This window comes from Rana temporaria, chromosome 7, assembly GCF_905171775.1.
Source record: "Rana temporaria chromosome 7, aRanTem1.1, whole genome shotgun sequence".
In the NCBI taxonomy this organism is placed as follows: domain Eukaryota; kingdom Metazoa; phylum Chordata; class Amphibia; order Anura; family Ranidae; genus Rana; species Rana temporaria.
The window spans coordinates 161,169,042-161,186,775 of NC_053495.1; the positions used below are offsets into that span (position 1 = coordinate 161,169,042).

Genomic DNA, 17,734 nt, shown 5'->3' on the forward strand with positions numbered 1-17,734 from the left:
GCCTTTAGCATTGAGCTTTGGAATAAAGGTAATTTCCCAAACAAAAACCACATTCAGGGTTAGAAATTTGCTTGGTCAAGAAAATAATTTCCATCCCGCTCTTTCAAATTTTTGGTTAAAAACAAACCTTGATTGATCTCCACTAGCAATTGGAAAATCAAACAAATGTTCGGAAAAGAGGAGACACATCAATGATTTTATTGTAACGTCTATTATTTGACCCTTACAGGCTCCCTTAATACCCAGTGTGATAACTATGGACGGTGCAGCTGTAAGCCTGGGGTGATGGGTGAGAAGTGTGACCGGTGCCAGCCTGGTTTTCATTCACTTACTTACAGTGGTTGCAGGTAAATTTGTAAAACATCAAGCTTTGAAATATTTTTGTCAGTCAAGCAGGCAGTATATCATGTAGATCACAGGTGTCAAAGACAAGGCCCGCAGGCTAAATCCGGCCCTCAACGCCATTTCATCTGGCCCTCACACCTCTTCTGCAGCTGCCGGAGAGCTCCATCCCTCCTCTAGACCCTTACTTTCTGCTTTCAAGCAATGCATCCAGCTTCTTCCCAGCAGCAGCAAAGGAAAGGGGGTGCACTATGATGTAAGGGAGAGTGGGGGACTCAACTTCTGATGGTGGGGTGGCTCTGGACATCTAATGTAAGGGGAGGCGATGCACTGGACATCTAATCTTACAGATACAACCGGCCCTTTTGAGGGCAATCATAATGCTGATGCGACTCATGATGAAATTGAGTTTGACACCCTTGATATATATGGTTGGAAGCCTCAGGTCAAATATTTATATTTTTACAAACCTAGAATTTGCAGTTGTTGTCGTATTATGATTAGGTTCCTTCTATGCATCCCCTTTACATACCACCTAAATAGAGCTTTATTTTGGTGGTATTTAATTACCTCTGCGTTTTTTATTTTGTGCGCTATAAACAAAAAAAGACTGACAATTTTGAAAAAATATATATTTTTTACTTTCTGCTATAAAACATACCCAATAAATTAAAAACAAAAAATCAAATTTCTTCATCAGTTTGGGCCAATATGTATTCTGCTACATATTTTTGGTAAAAAAAAAAAATCCCAATTGGGGTATATTGATTGGTTTGTGCTAAAAAAAATGCACTGTAACTGTACTAATGACACTTGCTGGAAAGGAGTTAACAGCAGGGGAGATCAAAGGGTTAAATGTGTTTTACTTACTGTGTGGGAGGTGCTTTGACTAGGGTAAGGCATTGATCCATGTTCGTGCTTTACATTCCCTTTTGTCAGAATGGCAATTTTCCTTATTCACATAGGCAGATTGCTGTTCTGCTTGTGTACTGTCTAATCGGCAGGTGCCAGTGGACATCGAGTCCATGGTACCCGCTACTGGGCTCCTGCTGTGTGTGATCACAGTAGGTGAGGGTCGTTGGAAAAAAAAAAGTAAAAAGCTTGATGCTTCATTGCAGTACATTGCAACTGCTTCCTTCACAGTGCACATCATATAACACAGCCACGGATGTGTATAAGCCCTTAAACATTTGAGAGTTGCAAAGATGAAAATACAGTACATGGATATTATTATTATCATACAGGATTTATATAGCGCCAACAGTTTGCGCAGCGCTTTACATCAGGGAAGACAGTACAGTCACAATACAAATCAATACAGGAGGGATCAGAGGGCCCTGCTCGTTAGAGCTTACAATCTAGAAGCATAGAAGAAGATAAGAAAACATTAGGAACACTTGCACAGTGGCAGCCCATCCATACGGGACACAGGGGTGCCGCCCCCCTAATCCATGCACCCGGCTCCTAATCTACATGCATGGTGCCGGATGCAGGCCCGGTACAAAAGGGTGGGCAGAAGGGGAAGCTCTGGGTGTGCAGCATGTTTTGTAGGGATGGAGGAACCTTCCACTATACGACAGTGGCATCACTACTTCTGTCAGCTCAGTGCTGGAAGCAGAAAGAAGAAAAGGAGAGAGCTGGGAGGAGGTGCAGGCTGTACTCTCTCTTCCCCTCCTTCTCATAAGCTTACACCTGGGGGTGTGTGGGCGCAATTTGTTTTCTTTGCCTTAGGGCACTAGAGGAGTTTGTCCCAGCATCGGCCAGACGCATGGATTCCAATGTTTTTTTTTTGTTTTTCTTTAGAAGCATGCGATTAGAGCCTAAAGGCTTTAATTGGCTTTAAAAAAGGGTGGGCTCAGGGAGGGTGATCCGACCGACCAATGGGGGTTGAATTGTTTGCCGCCCCCCCCCCAAAAAAAAATATATAGCACAAGCCGCCACTGACTTTGCATGAACGGTAGAAGCATAAACGAGTTCCAGTTACAAAGGCTAAGCAGTCATGGTAAGTCTTTTGCTTCACTGTAGAAAGGGAGCCTAGTGGGGGCCACTAGAATTTGCAAAAAGCACAAACTGGAAGTTCAGAAACAGGGTGGTACTGGGGGTCCAAATTTTTATTTGAATACAAATAAGGTTATTTCAGCTTGCTTGCCCTTTAAGAATACACTTTTATTTCCATGTACATGCTTATTCTGATTAACTATTAGAGTGTCATGATTTCAATTAACAGTAAAAAAAATGTTTAACATCAATGCAGATTATTAATAAGACATCTCCATTAATATTAATTGCGCTTCTCTCTATGTTTAGACGCCAGGGCTGCTTTTGTGACCCATCAGGCAGCAGCCAAAACTGTGACCAAGATGGCAAATGTGTTTGTAAATCCAATGTCTCTGGAGAGAGTTGTGACAGGTACGTGGAGCTTTATAACAAATACAGATGGTGCAGCGCTCAAATAAAATAATAAAAGATGAATAAAAAGTCCATAAAATTGCAGTACACCTCCAGTGAGTGCCAATGTAAACAGACAGATGACTGTGTAAGTAACTTCACACGTGCTAGACACACATCCACCACCACATGAAATGGCCTCTCACCTCACCACCTGGACCCTTTGATTATGGAGGGTCAAATGCACTTTATGTGTAAATATCAGCAAATCCAGCAGTAGTAGAGACGTCACAGACAAACCGATAGGTCATCCCAGGTCATGCAATAAACAAATGCCAAAACATAGTGCTCTCCGTTTGGATAAACGATTTAATCGTAATAAAAGATAAAAAACACTCACAATGAAGGCACCACGATCGGTGCCGATGTATACAGAGTGTATATTGAGCAAAGTGATAGCCGTGGGTGACGTCACGACGCTCCTTCCGTACGCGTTACGTCCTCTATGGGCGGGGACTTCTTCAGCGGTGAAGGAGGCATAGAGCTTTATAGTCTAAAACTGTGCTTTTCTGTGATAACCCAATAAAAGTGTGGCAAGCAAAGACCTATACAACTGTTGAAAAAAAATGCCAGACAAAAAGGAAAAGCCAACAGTGAACTGCTAATGATGTCCAAGGAATACTGCCACTATGCTAAGCCTATGATCGCAATCTTTTTATTTTTACTAGGACTTTTATATAAACTATAGCAATCAGAATAAGCATTTCTTTAACACAGTTTATGGGTAGTGCTGCAGCCACCTGTCATATGATCTTGCCCCTTTTATGCCTCAGGGTGTTGCTGTACCTTAAAAGAAATTTCAGAAAATTAGGATAACAAAAACACTGCTGGTCAAATGCACAAGATGAACGACAAGGTGAGCATTTGAGAACTTCAAAAGACTGGCTTCATCCCCTGAATCACCAAAAAAAACCTGAGGATACCCTTAAATATTTTCATAAAATTAAATAACTATATAAAGCAATATATTTAATTTTTATTATATATATATATATATATATATATATATATATATATATATATATATATATATGTGTGTGTAAAATATATAATTATTATATATAACTATATAAATAAACTATATAAATTTAGAAATTAAAATGTATGAATTTCAAAGGGTATAATTCAGCAATTCTTTAGGCAGGTGGGAATCGAGCGCCTGCAAAGTCCATGCTACACACTAGGGAATGAGAGCAATTTTTGACTTTGAAGCCAAATCAATGGACCTCTGCTACAGAAGGAACTAGAAGAGACTCCACACAGTGTCATCCATATTGTGAAATTCATTTGAAGGCAACCTAACTTATCTATATATTTTGCATTTAATTTGTGTAAATCCATTATGTTCTCTTTCAGATGTAAGCCTGGGTATTATGACCTGCAAGCTGGCCGATCAGAAGGATGTTTGCAATGTTTCTGTTATGGTCACTCGTCCAATTGCCACAGCTCCACTGATTACAGCATGGTCAAGATCACGTCTCTCTTTGAGAAAGGTATGTCACTATTACATATGGCAGAATACATAGAAAGAGATTGTCACACACATTTAGCACGGTCATGCAACTGTCTCACTGTGTGCGCAAAAAACATACACTAACGTGACTACAAGGCAAGCCTTCTGACCTGTATGAGCTTCATATTAGCTTTATGTAATGTCCTGTACACACGATCAGTTCATCTGATGAAAACGGTCTGATGGATTTTTTCATCAGATATCCGATGAAGCTGACTGATGATCAGTCGTGCCTACACACCATCGGTTAAAAATCTGATCGTGTCCAACGCGGTGACGTAAAACACGACGTGCTGAGAAAAATGAAGTTCAATGATTCCGAGCATGCGTCCACTTGATTCTGAGCATGCATGGATTTTTAACCGATGGACGTACCCACAGACGATCGTTTTTTTCGATCGTTTTTTTTAACCATCAGATAATTTTAAAACAAGTTCCTAGTTTTTTGACTGATGGATAAAAAACTGATGGGGCCCACACACGATCGGTTTGTCTGATGAAAACAGTCCATCAGACCGTTTTCATCAGACGAACTGATCGTGTGTACGCGGCATAAACTTATGGTGCTGAAAATCTTTTCTTTCAGAATAAGTTACTGCATAAACATTTTAGCTATACATTCATAAAGTTGTGAATGAGAAGTAAAAAGGGACTGAAATAATTACCAGTGCTACCTAATAGGCATTAATAGGCATGTGACCTCTACCAAGGAGCAAGTTTACATATATACATTACAATGAGAGCACCAAACAAATGTCCAAGAATCCAAAGTTTTTGTTAATACAATAATTTCATAGGAGAAAAAAAATCCAACAAGTTTCAGGGCCAAACAGACTTCCTCTTCATTGGGGCTCAGGAATTTTGACTTTGCTTAAATTATTATTATACATGATTTATAAGAGTTTACTGAGCGCTTTACAATGTAGAGGGGGGACAGCACAATTACAATACAATTCAATGCAGAAGGTACAGGAGGGCCCTGCTCGTAGAGCTTACATTCTAAAGGGAGTGGGTGGTGGTACAAAAGATAGTAGCTGCTGATTTGATGGGGGTGGCTCAGGGACAGTTGTTAGGTGGGTGTGGGATAGGCTTCCCTGAATAAATGAGTTTTCAGGGATCTCCTAAAGGTGGACAGGTTAGGAGCTGATTGGACATACCGAGGAAGGGAGTTCCAGAGGATAGGAGTAGCTCTGGAGAAGTCCTGAAGGTGAGCAGGGGAGGAGGTAACAAAGGGAGCTGGAGAGCAGAAGGTCCTGGGAGGGGTGGAGGGGAAGATTTGGGCAATATCTGTAGATGAGGTTGGTGATGTAGCTGGGGCAATGTTGTGCATGGCCTTGTATGTTGTGGTTAGTATTTTGAATTTTATACAGTGGGGTAGGGGAAGCCAGTAAAGGGATTGGCAGAGAGGATCAGCAGTCACGGATCGGTTAGTAAGGTGTATTAGTCTAGCAGCAGCATTCATGATAGACTGAAGGGGGGTAGCCTGCTTAAGGGTAGGCCATTAAGGAGAGAGTTGCAAAAGTTAAGGCGGGAAATAACCAATGAGTTAATAAGTTGTTTTGTGGTGTCGTTAGTCAGGAAGGGGCGAATTCTGGAGATGTTGCGGAGGTTAAGGCAGCAATATTTAGACAGTGATTGGATGTGGAGGCTGAAGGAGAGGTCAGAGTCAAGGATTACACCCAGCACCCTGGCATGTTTGAAGGGACCAATGGTTGTGCTGTTGATCTTAATGGTAAAGTCATGGGAGGGACTGGGATGGAGGAAATATAACAAGCTCAGTTTTAGAAAGATTGAGTTTGAGAAAGTGTTGTGACATCCATGCCGATATGTCATTCAGTAAGTTTGAGATCCGTGAGGAGATTGAGGGGGTGAGTTGAGGAGTGGAGAGATAGATCTGGGTGTCGTCGGCATAGAGGTGGTGTTGGAAGCCATGGGAGGTTATCAACTCTCCCAGGGAAGAGGTATAGAGCGAGAATAGGAGGGGCCCAAGGACGGAGTCTTGGGGTACCCCAACAGAAAGAGGAAGAGGAGTGGAGGAGCTGGAATTGTAAGTAACACGGAAAGTGAGCTGAGATAGGTAGGAGGAGAACCAGGACAAAGCAGAATCACGGAGGCCAAGGGAGTGTAGTTTGCTGAGGAGGAGCAGGTGGTCAACTGTGTCAAAGGCAGCAAAGAGGTCTAATGCCACGTACACACGGTCGGAATTTACAACCACAAATGTTCGATGTGAGCTTGTTGTCGGAAAATCCGACTGATGTATGCTCCATCGGACATTTGCTGTCGGAATTTCCGACGACAAATGTTCGAGAGCTGGTTCTCAATTTTTCCGACAACAAAAGTTCTGTAGCCAATTCCGACACACAAAAATCCTAAGCATGCTCGGAATCAATTTGACGCTTGCTCGGAATCATTGAACTTAATTTTTCTCGGCTCGTCGTAGTGTTGTACACGACCGCGTTCTTGACGTTTGGAATTTCCGACAACATTTTCCGATGGAAAAAGTCAGATGGACTATTTCCATCGGATATTCCCATCGTGTGTAGCCCCGTCTGAGTTTTTTCATCGAAAATTCTGATGAATTCCATCGTAGTTTAGATATAGAACATGTTCTATTTTTCTCCGATGGAATTCCGATGAGATTTGGCCGGGCAAAAGCCTGATCGTGTGTACGCGGCATTAGTCTGTAAGTGTCTGCTATATAGCTTTGATACACTCAGATTCTTTTTGTAATCACAGAAAATCAGACTGCCTCTGATTCTTAAAAACTGAAGCAAAAGTGGCGATATTACCTGTAGTAACCGATCAAATTTCTTGATTTATTTTTACTATAAGATGAAAGGGTAATGCTCCAGTGTTACCAAATCATTCACCTCAGCATGAGCTTTACAAGTACTCCTCTATACCATTGTGAGGTTACTATATTGTAAGTGTATTAACTCAGTGTGAGCCTCCGGTATGGTTGACTATACCATTGTGAGCTTCCAATGTATTCTATATGTCACTGCTGTGTGAACTTCCTCTAGACATGTTATGTCAGGAAGCAAGTTTCCTATTTACCTTAGTGAGAGCTGCTTAGGACATGTTTGTCTCAGCGGGTAGGTTTTCACTTTATTTGTTGACTTCTATCCTACCACTGCATTTTACTTATCAGAACTGCAGATAATTTGTATAAACGAATTAAGAGTGGAAGTAAACTTATTCCGCAATTATACTCAGGGCCGTCTTTAATGTTGATTGAACCCTGGGAATTTTTTTTCTTGGGGGCCCCCCCCCATGCAATTTTGCTCTCCACCTGCTCTGAGACGTACAATAAATATCAGCTAGACTTAAAATCAGTTTACTGTATCAGATCAGGTAGTGGTTGCTAGAGGTTAAAACATATCATTACCACTTACTGACTGGTTGCTAAAGGTTACAGCACACATTACGGCTCACTGATTCGTTGCTAGAGGTTACAGCACATGATTTCTTCTTGTTGATTGGTTGCTAGAGATTACTGTACAGTAATACTGCTCACTGATTGGTTGCTAGAGGTTACAGCACATCATCTCTTCACTGCAGAGGGGCATGATATACATATGAATGCCGCCTTTATTTACATATGAATACCGCCTTTATTTACATATAAATGCTGTCTGCCTCAGCTATTTACATATGAATGCCTCCGGCCTCTGGTATTTAAATATGAATTCCCCCATTATTTAAATACGAATGACGGTTATTTACATGTAAACACAGGGGGCCAGATTCTCGTACTTTTGCGGCGGGCGTAGCGTAAGCCATTTACACTACGCCGCCGCAACTAACTGGAGCAAGTGCCGTATTCCTCAAGCACTTGCTCCGTAGTTTGTGGCGGTGTAGTGTAAAAGGCCCGGCGTATCCCCGCGTAATTCACAGGGGGCGGCTTGTATTTAAATTAAGCGCGCCCCGTGGCGTTCGAACTGCGCATGCGCCGGGCTTAAAATAGCACAGTGCGCATGCTCCAGTTCTCGACGGAAAACGTCAATGACGCCGACGTGTGAGTCATTGACGTAAAGTCGTATTCAAGAACGACTTGAGAAAACAACGTACCCGACGGGAAAAGACGACGCGGACCCGACGCCATACTTAACATGGCATACGGCGGACTGGCGTAAGGTTACGCGACGCAAATTTGTTCGGGAATCGGCGTATCAGGCTCATTTGCATAAACAAATGAGACCTGAACGTAAACGCCACCTAGCGGCCGGCGGCGAATTACATTTAAGATCCGACAGTCTAAGTCACTTACACCTGTTGGATCTTGGCCGTATCTATGCGAAAATGATTCTAGAAATCACTTGCATAGATACCCGGGCCAAAAAACAGAGATACGACGGTGTTTCCTGAGATACACCGTCGTAACTCTGCTGAGAATCTGGCCCAGGGTCTGCACATGAGTCATTTGTACATAACAATAGGGCAGAGCTGGGCAGCACTTCACACTAAGATATCAGGACACAACACAGGGCTAAAACTTCAACGGACAAGAGAATTTATTCTGGGATAGTTGGCAAGTATGAGACAGCTGCTTTGTGCCCCACAACAATGACAGGGCCCAGCTGCCCCTTTTGCCCTGCCTTATGCCTTGTTCACACAACTGTTTTTCACGACGAGAAAATTGCCATTTTTTATATTGGTCGTGTGTATGCTCCCTAGCAGTTTTCTCGGCGAAAAAACTGCCCGCCCAAAAATTTAAACCAGCTCTCTTTTTTCTCGTCGTGTTTCCCGTCAGTCTTTTTCTCCTTGCGAAAAACGGTTGTGTGAATGCTTTTCCGAGGGGAGAAAAAACGTGCATTCTCAGAATCAAGTATGCAGCCCAAAAGGGTGGCGCCATTTGAAAGAAACTTCCCCTTTATAGTCCCGTCGTACGTGTTGTACATCACTGCACTTTGGTCGGACGTTTTTTTGCATGAACGTGTGTATGCAAGTCAGGCTGGAGAGGAATCACGTCGGGAAAAACTTTGTTTTTTTTCCTGCCGAGAAAAATGGTCGTTTGTACGAGGCATTAAAGACGGCCATGATTATACTGATGGATATCATAAATACCTTCGTTCTTCCCAAGATTGACATTGTGAAAAAGCTAATTGTAAGCAACTACAAGATATTAAACCAACTTCAAATAACCTATGAAAATTGTTTAACATGTTTTTCTGTGACATTTGACTCTTTCTGTAGGGCATTTAGTGCTTATGTTATGTTTACGGGTTATTTCTTGCCTTTCAGCAGGTAAAATGCTCTGTAGGTATAAAGGGGTAATTTCCACGCCTCTTCCCATGTGGAGATCAATGGGAAATGGGGATTTTAAAATGCTTAAGACATTAAAATCACAACATCTTTTATTTATACAAAATTGTTTAAACACGAAGGGAGTGCAAGGTCCATAAAAGATACTGGGCCGGATTCAGATACCTGAGCGTATCTTTCTTCCGGCGTAACGTATCTCCGATACGTTACGCCGCTGTAACTTTGGGCGCAAGTTCTGTATTCAGAAAGAACTTGCGCCCTTATTTATGGCGGCTTAACGTATGTGTTGCGGCGTAAGGCCCCGTAATTCAAATGGGGATGTTGGGGGCGTGTTGTATTTAAATTTGACTTGACCCCGCATTTTTTACGTTTTTTTGAACATGCGCCGTCCGTAAAATATCCCAGTGTCCATTGCGCCAAAGTACGTTGCAAGGACGTATTGGAATCGACGTGAACGTAAATGACGTCCAGCCCTATTCGCGAACGACTTACGCAAACAACGAAAAATTTTCAAAATTCGAAGCGGGAACGACGGCCATACTTAACATAGGATACGCCGCACATACCCCTCATATAGCAGGGGTAACTTTACGCCAGAAAAAAGCCATAACGCAAACGACGTAAAAAAAGCGCCGGGCAGTCGTTCGTTTCTGAATCGGCGTAAATACTAATTTGCATATTCCTTGCGTAAACATACGGAAGCGCCACCTAGCGGCCAGCCAGAAAATGCAGCCTAAGATACGACTGTGTAAGACACTTACACCTGTCGGTTCTTAGGGATATCTATGCGTAACTGATTCTCTGAATCAGGCGCATAGATACGACCTCCTGCACTCAGAGATACGACGGCGTATCAGGAGATACGCCATCGTATCTTGTCTCTGAATCTGGCCCACTATGTTCTAAACATAGACATATAATACAACTGTCTGTGCTTAGATAAATGACAAAAGGTGTATGGATCAACACGTTTCGTCCAGATAGAGGACGTCTTCAAGATCCACTTTTCAGTATTTTTAGATCTTATAGCTAATGGACAATACAAACAGCGTATTACAAAAGCATATACATTATCAGCATATAGTGAAAATATCATTCATTAAACATGTCGTATCTTTAAAAGGAAAAACAAAATAGTATCACTTTATGTCTTATGAAATTACAATAATTTTAAAATTAATGAGAGATTTAGATCTACAGGTATACTCTCCCTGTCCATGTTCTCTGCTTCAGGCAATTATTCTCTTGTGTCTGTCTGATATTATATGTCTTATATTTCCTATAGATGTAGAAGGTTGGACAGCAGTCCTTAAGGATGGTTCTCCAGCATCAGTCCCCATACGGATGTCCCGCCACCAGAAAGAGGTGTATCTTGCATCACGACAGCTGGAGCCCCTTTATTTTAATGCCCCAGGTAGGGTCAAAGTACACTTATTTGTGCTAATGGTAGATTTTTCATGTGTTTGGTGTTTCTCTTAAATTTTTAAACATGTTGATTTATCTCGGGAGTTCATTTTAAAAAACCTTCCCCTTATCATCAGGTCAGGAAGCATTATCTGACCTGATGGAGGGAGAAGAGTTATTGAAATGAAAAGTATGTTTAGATAAATGTGTTCCTTTTCATTGTTGATTCAATGCAGCTACATGGCTGAGTCTAGATGGTATCTCGTCCCTAATTTGACAGTTGTAATATTACAACTAAGGTAATATGTAATATTTTAAAATTAGACCAATTTCCCTAACAATTTATATTTTATTGTAAGAAAAATAAGCAAGTGGTGAGGTCCTAACATTTTGCCACAGTGAAGATGCCAAGATTTTCATTATTTTCCCATTACAGTAAAACCTTGGATTGCGATCATAATTCATTCCAGAAGCATGCTTGTAATCCAAAGCACTTGTATATCAAAGCAAATTTCCCCATAGGAAATAATGGAAACTCAAATAATTAGTTCCACAACCATTTATTCTTAAGCCCCCCATTCACACCTAGGCGTTTTGTCGCCTGTAGTGTGACGCCGCAGCAGCCCCGAGACGCTGGAGGGATGAAAACACATTGCCCTCTATGGAGATGGTTCACATCTCCACGCCGAACGCCGAATGCCGTACGCCTGCCGCCTGACAAAAAGTCCCGGACCTTTTTTTCAGGTGGCTTTCGGCGTTCGGCATAGGCGATGTGAACCATCTCCATAGAGGGGGTGAGGCTGCATTCACAATCGCGGCGTTTTGTCGCCACAAATCGCGGCGATTTTGTACGCCTAGGTGTGAATGCAGCCTAAGTCCTTCAATTTTAAGAACTACTGGCCCCTTGACTGTATAGGCTACTTTTTTAGAAAAGGCAAACTTGGCCTTTAAATGTGTGACGCCACTGAAATAACAATAGATACTGGGCCAGATTCACGTAGGGAGCGCGTATTTGTGAGCAGGCGTAACGTATCCTATTTACGCTACGCCTCCGCAACTTTGACAGGCAAGTGCAGTATTCTCAAAGCAAAGTTGCGGCGGCGTATCGTAAATAGGCCGGTGTAAGCCCGCCTAATTCAAATATGGAACATGTGGGCGTGTTTTATGTTAATTTATTGTGACCCCACGTAAATGATGTATCCCAGTGCGCATGCTCCAAATTAACCCGCAAAAAGCCAATGCTTTAGACGTGAACGTAAATGACACACAGCCCTATTCGCGAACGACTTACGCAAACGGTGTAATCGACGGAAAATTTGACGCTGGCCCGATGTCCTTACTTAACATTGGCTGCGCCTCATATAGCAGGGGTAACTTTACGCCGGATAAGCCTAACGTAAACGGCGTATCTGTACTGCAACGGCCGGGCGTACGTTTGTGAATAGGCATATCTAGCTGATTTACATATTCTAGGCGTAAATCAGTGTACACGCCCCTAGCGGCCAGCGTAAATATGCAGTTAAGATACGACGGCGTAGGAGACTTGCGCTGGTTGTATCTTAGAGAAATTCTGGCGTATCTGATTCTTTGAATCAGGCGCCAAGATACGACGCCTCAGACTCAGAGATACGACGGCGTATCTGGAGATACGCCGCCGTATCTCCTACGTGAATCTGGGCCACAGTGTCTATTAGGTCTAATGAGCAGGGTGGAACGTTTATAGCTGTCGGTCCTTTGTACCTAAGAGTATTCTGCTTTACTTGCTGAGTAACTGACCTGGTTCTGGGACATAATCCTTAATCTAAGCCTCATTTTCTTACAGGAATGTTCTTAGGGGACCAATCTAATAGTTATGGTCAAGTGCTGACCATCAGCTTCCGTGTGGATCGAGGCCGTCATAGGGCTGGCTTTGAAGATATTATACTAGAAGGAGGAGGCCTGAGAGTTACTGCCCCTCTTACCTCATCCAAAACTGCCCTTCCCTGCAGATTACCTCAAACCTACACATTCCGGTGAGCTGATAGTATTGCCATGATCGCATTATTTCTTCAGGTAGCTGTAACATTTGTAGTATGTGCCGTTCTATAAATCTTTCAATGTCCACCTGTCTACTTAAGGTTCGTTTTTTATTTTCTAAATAGGTTCCTCTAAGCTAGTGCATTGTTGGTTCACTAAACTTTTCCTTCGATTTCCCTTCTAAATGTGTTTTTTCTTTGTCTGAATTGCTCACTTCCTGTTTCTCCTCAGTAAGCTTTCCCCCATGTTATGGCTGGGGATTAGTGAGAAATTCAGACAAAGAAAACAAAGAAAAAAAATTAGAAGGGAAATGGAAGGAAAAGGTAAGTGAACCAACAATGTACTAGCTTAACCACTTCCAGACCTGCGCACGACGATGTACGTCCTATTTTTAAAGATGGATATCTCGGTAACGGCAGCAGCTGCTGTCACAACCGAGGTATCCATTTTTAGTGTGCGCGGTCTGGAATCCGATAATGGCGCTCTCTGCGGCGGATTCACCACGAGATCGCCGTTATCGGTGGCGGGAGAGGGGCCCTCCCGCCGCTCTCCCGCGCCCTCCGCCGCTTACCGGAGCCGTCGGTAGCGGCGGAGGCGATCGGATGCTGTCGGCTGGTGAGCGGGGACGAGACTGAAGGAAAAATCTCCTTCGCCCGTCCCCATAGCTCGGCTGGGCGGAAGTGACGTCAAAACGTCAGTCCCGCCCAGCCTCTTAAAGAGACAAATTTTTTTTTTGGTCATTTGAAAAAATTACATTTTTTATTTTTTTTTTATTTTTTGCATTTAAGCCCAAAGCGATGTTTACATTCCTTGTAATAGGAATAAAAGTGATCAAATTATTATTATTATTTTTTTCAGTGTAAAAAATAATAAAATAAATAAAAATAAATAAGAAAACAAAAAAAAAAATTTTTTAAAGCGCCCCGTCCCGACGAGCTCGCGCGCAGAAGCAAACACATACGCGAGTAGCGCCCGCATATGAAAACGGTGTTCAAATCACACAAGTGAGGTATCGCCGCGATCGTTAGAGCGAGAGCAATAATTATAGCCCTAGAGCTACTCTGTAGCTCAAAAAATACAATCTCTAGAATTTTTTAAACATCGCCTATCGAGATTTTTAAGGGTAAAAGTTTGACGCCATGCCACGAGCGGGCGCAATTTTTAAGCGTGACATGTTGGGCATCATTTTACTCGGCGTAACATTATCTTTCAAAATATATAAAAAAATTGGGCCAAATTTATTGTTGTCTAATTTTTTTATTCAAAAAAGTGAATTTTTTCCAAAAAAAAGACCGCTGCGCAAATACGGTGTGACAAAAAGTATTGGAATGACCACTATTTTATTCTCTAGGGTGTTAGAAAAAAAAATATATAATGTTTGGGGGTTTTAAGTAATTTTCTAGCAGAAAAAACAGTTTTAGTCTTGCAAACACCGAATCTGAAAAACACCTAAGGTCTGGAAGAGGTTAAAGGAACCTATTTAGAAAATAAAAAACAAACCTTTACAACCCCTTTAAGCTTCACAGTGTTCTAATCAGTTACATTTCTACTGCTACATTATTAATCTGTGACTAAGAACCTTATCCATTTAACATTACATTGTCACCAAGGAATGTGGCTTTACAGAATCAGGGAAGGAGTAAGTTGTAAATGGCCCTATTCTTTGGGCCGGATTCACGTACAGCCGCGTAAAATTATGCGGGCGTAACGTATCTGATTTACGTTACGCCTCCGCAGCTTACACGGGCAAGTGCTGTATTCTCAAAGCACTTGCTCCGTAAGTTGCGGCGGCGTAGCGTAAATCGTAAATAATTCAAATTTGGATCAGGAGGGCGTGTTTTATGTAAAACTACTGTGACCCGACGTGATTGACGTTTTTGCGGAACGGCGTATGCACCGTCTGTGGAATTTCCCAGTGTGCATTGCTCCAAAGTACGCCGCAAGGACGTCATTGGTTTCGACGTGAACGTAAATGATGTCCAGTCCCATTCACGGACGACTTACGCAAACGACGTAACTTTTTCAAATTTCGACACGGGAACGACGGCCATACTTAACATTGTTACGCCGCACTTATGCCTCATATAGCAGGGGCAACTATATGCCGGGAAAAGCCTAACGTCAACGTCGTAACTTTACTGCGTCGGCCGCGCGTACGTTCGGGAATTCGCGTATCTAGCTAATTTGCATACTAAACGCGGAAATCGATGGAAGCGCCACCTAGCGGTCAAAAAAAAATGCAGTTAAGATCCGTCGGATCTAATGGATATCTATGCATAACTGATTCTAGGAATCAGGCGCATAGATACGACGGGTCGGATTCGGACTTACGACGGCGTAGATGGCGCTGCGCCGTCGTAAGTCCTTTCAGAATCTCGCCCTTTGTCTCTATACTCAATCCAGGCTACTGACTCTAAAAGCATTGAAGTCAACACGTTCACATGACAGTCATGGAACTCATTTTCCAAAGTGGATGTTAGCAATGGTAGACCACAATTCTCTCTTGACCGGTGCACTTTAAACAGCGTGAAACACTGGCAAGAGAATGAGTACCAAGCAGGTGATCTTAACACCAGTAAAAGCTACAGGTGACATTGCAAGCAGCATTGACAATTTACACCTTTACTGGTGACAAACTGATGGGATTCCTGCAATTTTTCCTCCACCGTTCAATGAAAATAATCTAGCCATACAGTATACAGCAATAACAGCCTCAACTCTTCTGGGAAGGCTGTTCATGAGGTTTAGGAGTGTGTCTATGGGAATGTTTGACCAGAAGCGCATTTGTGAGGTCAGGCACTGATGAAGGCCTGGCTCGCAGTCTCCACTCTTTCATCCCAAAGGTGTTCCATTGGGTTGAGGCCAGTCAAGTTCCTCCACCCCAAACTCTCTCATCCATTAGCTAGATTCAGAGAGGGTGTCCTAACTTTGCGGCGGCGTAGCGTATCGTGTTTACACTACGCCGCCGTAAGTTAGCGAGGCAAATACATGATTCACAAAGTACTTGCCTGCTAAGTTACGGCGACGTAGCTTAAATCAGGCGGGCGTAATGGCGCCTAATTCAAATTTAGCTGAGAGGGCTTGACCTGACGTGATTGACTTTTTTTGGAACGGCGCATGCGCCGTCCGCCTACATATCCCAGTGTGCATTGCGGCAATGTACGCCGCACGGGCCTATTGGTTTCGACATGGACGTAAATAACGTAAATCCCTATTCACGGATTTCGACGCGGGAACGGCGGCCATACTTTAACATTACTATTCCAACTATTTGTTGGAATAACTTTAGGCCTGATAATGCATTACGTAAACGGCGTATCTGTACTGCGTCGGCCGGGCGTACGTTCGTGAATAGGCGTATCTAGTGATTTACATATTCTACGCCGACCGCAATGGAAGCCCCACCTAGAGGCCAGCCTAAACATTGCACCCCACAAGCCGCAAGCCGTCCTATCTTAGATAGGTTTAAGTGTATCTCAGTTTGAGAATACACTTAAACTTAGGTCGGCGCAGATTCCGAGTTAGGTCGGCGTATCTACTGATACGCCGGCCTAACTCTATGTGAATCTAGCTGCATGTCTTTATGGACTTTACTTCGCTCACTGGTCCAAATCATTTGGTGGGTGGGGGATTATGGAGTGGGGTTGTTTTTCAGGGGTTGGGCTTGGTCCCTTAGTTCCAGTAAAGGGGCCTCTTAAGACATCAGCATACCAAGACATTTTGGACAATTTTATGCTTCCAACTTTGTAGGAACAGTTTGGAGATGTCCCCTTCCTGTTCCAACATAACTGTGCACCAGTGCAGAAAGCAAGGTCCATAAAGACATGGATGAGTGAGTTTGGGGTGGAGAAACTAGACTGGCCTGCACAGAGTCCTGACCTCAACCCGATAGAACACCTTTGAAATGAAATAGAGTGAAGACTGTGAGCTAGCCCTTCTCATCCAACATTAGCGCCTGACTTAAAAAATGTGCTTCTGGAAGAATGGTCAAACATTCCCATAGACACACTCCTAGACCTTGTGGACAGTCTTCCCAGAAGAGTTGAAGCTGTTATAGCTGCAACTCAACATTAAACCCTACAGAGGAAGACCGGGATGCCATTAAAGTTCATGTGCATGTAAAGGCAGGTGTCCCAATACTTTTGACAATATAGGGCCAGATTCTAAAAGGACTTACGACGGCGCAGCACCATGTACGCCGTCGTAAGTCCTAATCCGACCCGTCGTATCTATGCGCCTGATTCTTAGAATCAGTTACGCATAGATATCCATTAGATCCGACAGGCGTAAGTCTCTTACGCCGTCGGATCTTAACTGCATTTTTTTGTTGACCTCTAGGTGGCGCTTCCGTCGATTTCTGCGTTGAGTATGCAAATTAGCGAGATACGCGAATTCCCGAACGTACGCGCGGCCGACGCAGTAAAGTTACAACGTTTACGTTAGGCTTTTCCCGGCGTATAGTTGCCCCTGCTATATGAGGCGTATATGCGGCGCACCAATGTTAAGTATGGCCGTCGTTCCCGCGTCGAAATTTGAAAAAGTTACGTCGTTTACGTAAATCGTCCGTGAATGGGGCTGGACGTCATTTACTCTCACGTCGAAACCAATGACGTCCTTGCGGCGTACTTTGGAGCAATGCACACTGGGAAATTCCACGGATGGCGCATGCGCCGTTCCGCAAAAACGTTAATCACGTCGGGTCACAGTAGTTTTACATAAAACACGCCCCCCTGATCCAAATTTGAA

General features: G+C 43.1%; 1 protein-coding gene across 1 annotated transcript in view; it reads left to right on the forward strand.

Moving 5' to 3' along the window:
• The window catches only part of LAMC2 (laminin subunit gamma 2), a 76,582-nt gene that overhangs the window by 12,715 nt on the left and 46,133 nt on the right, over positions 1-17,734 (forward strand). The window contains exons 3-7 of the mRNA XM_040360321.1: positions 230-347; positions 2,650-2,751; positions 4,147-4,283; positions 10,854-10,982; positions 12,795-12,984. Coding sequence (XP_040216255.1) covers positions 230-347; positions 2,650-2,751; positions 4,147-4,283; positions 10,854-10,982; positions 12,795-12,984 — 676 coding nt within the window. The remainder of the gene's footprint in view (positions 1-229; positions 348-2,649; positions 2,752-4,146; positions 4,284-10,853; positions 10,983-12,794; positions 12,985-17,734) is intronic.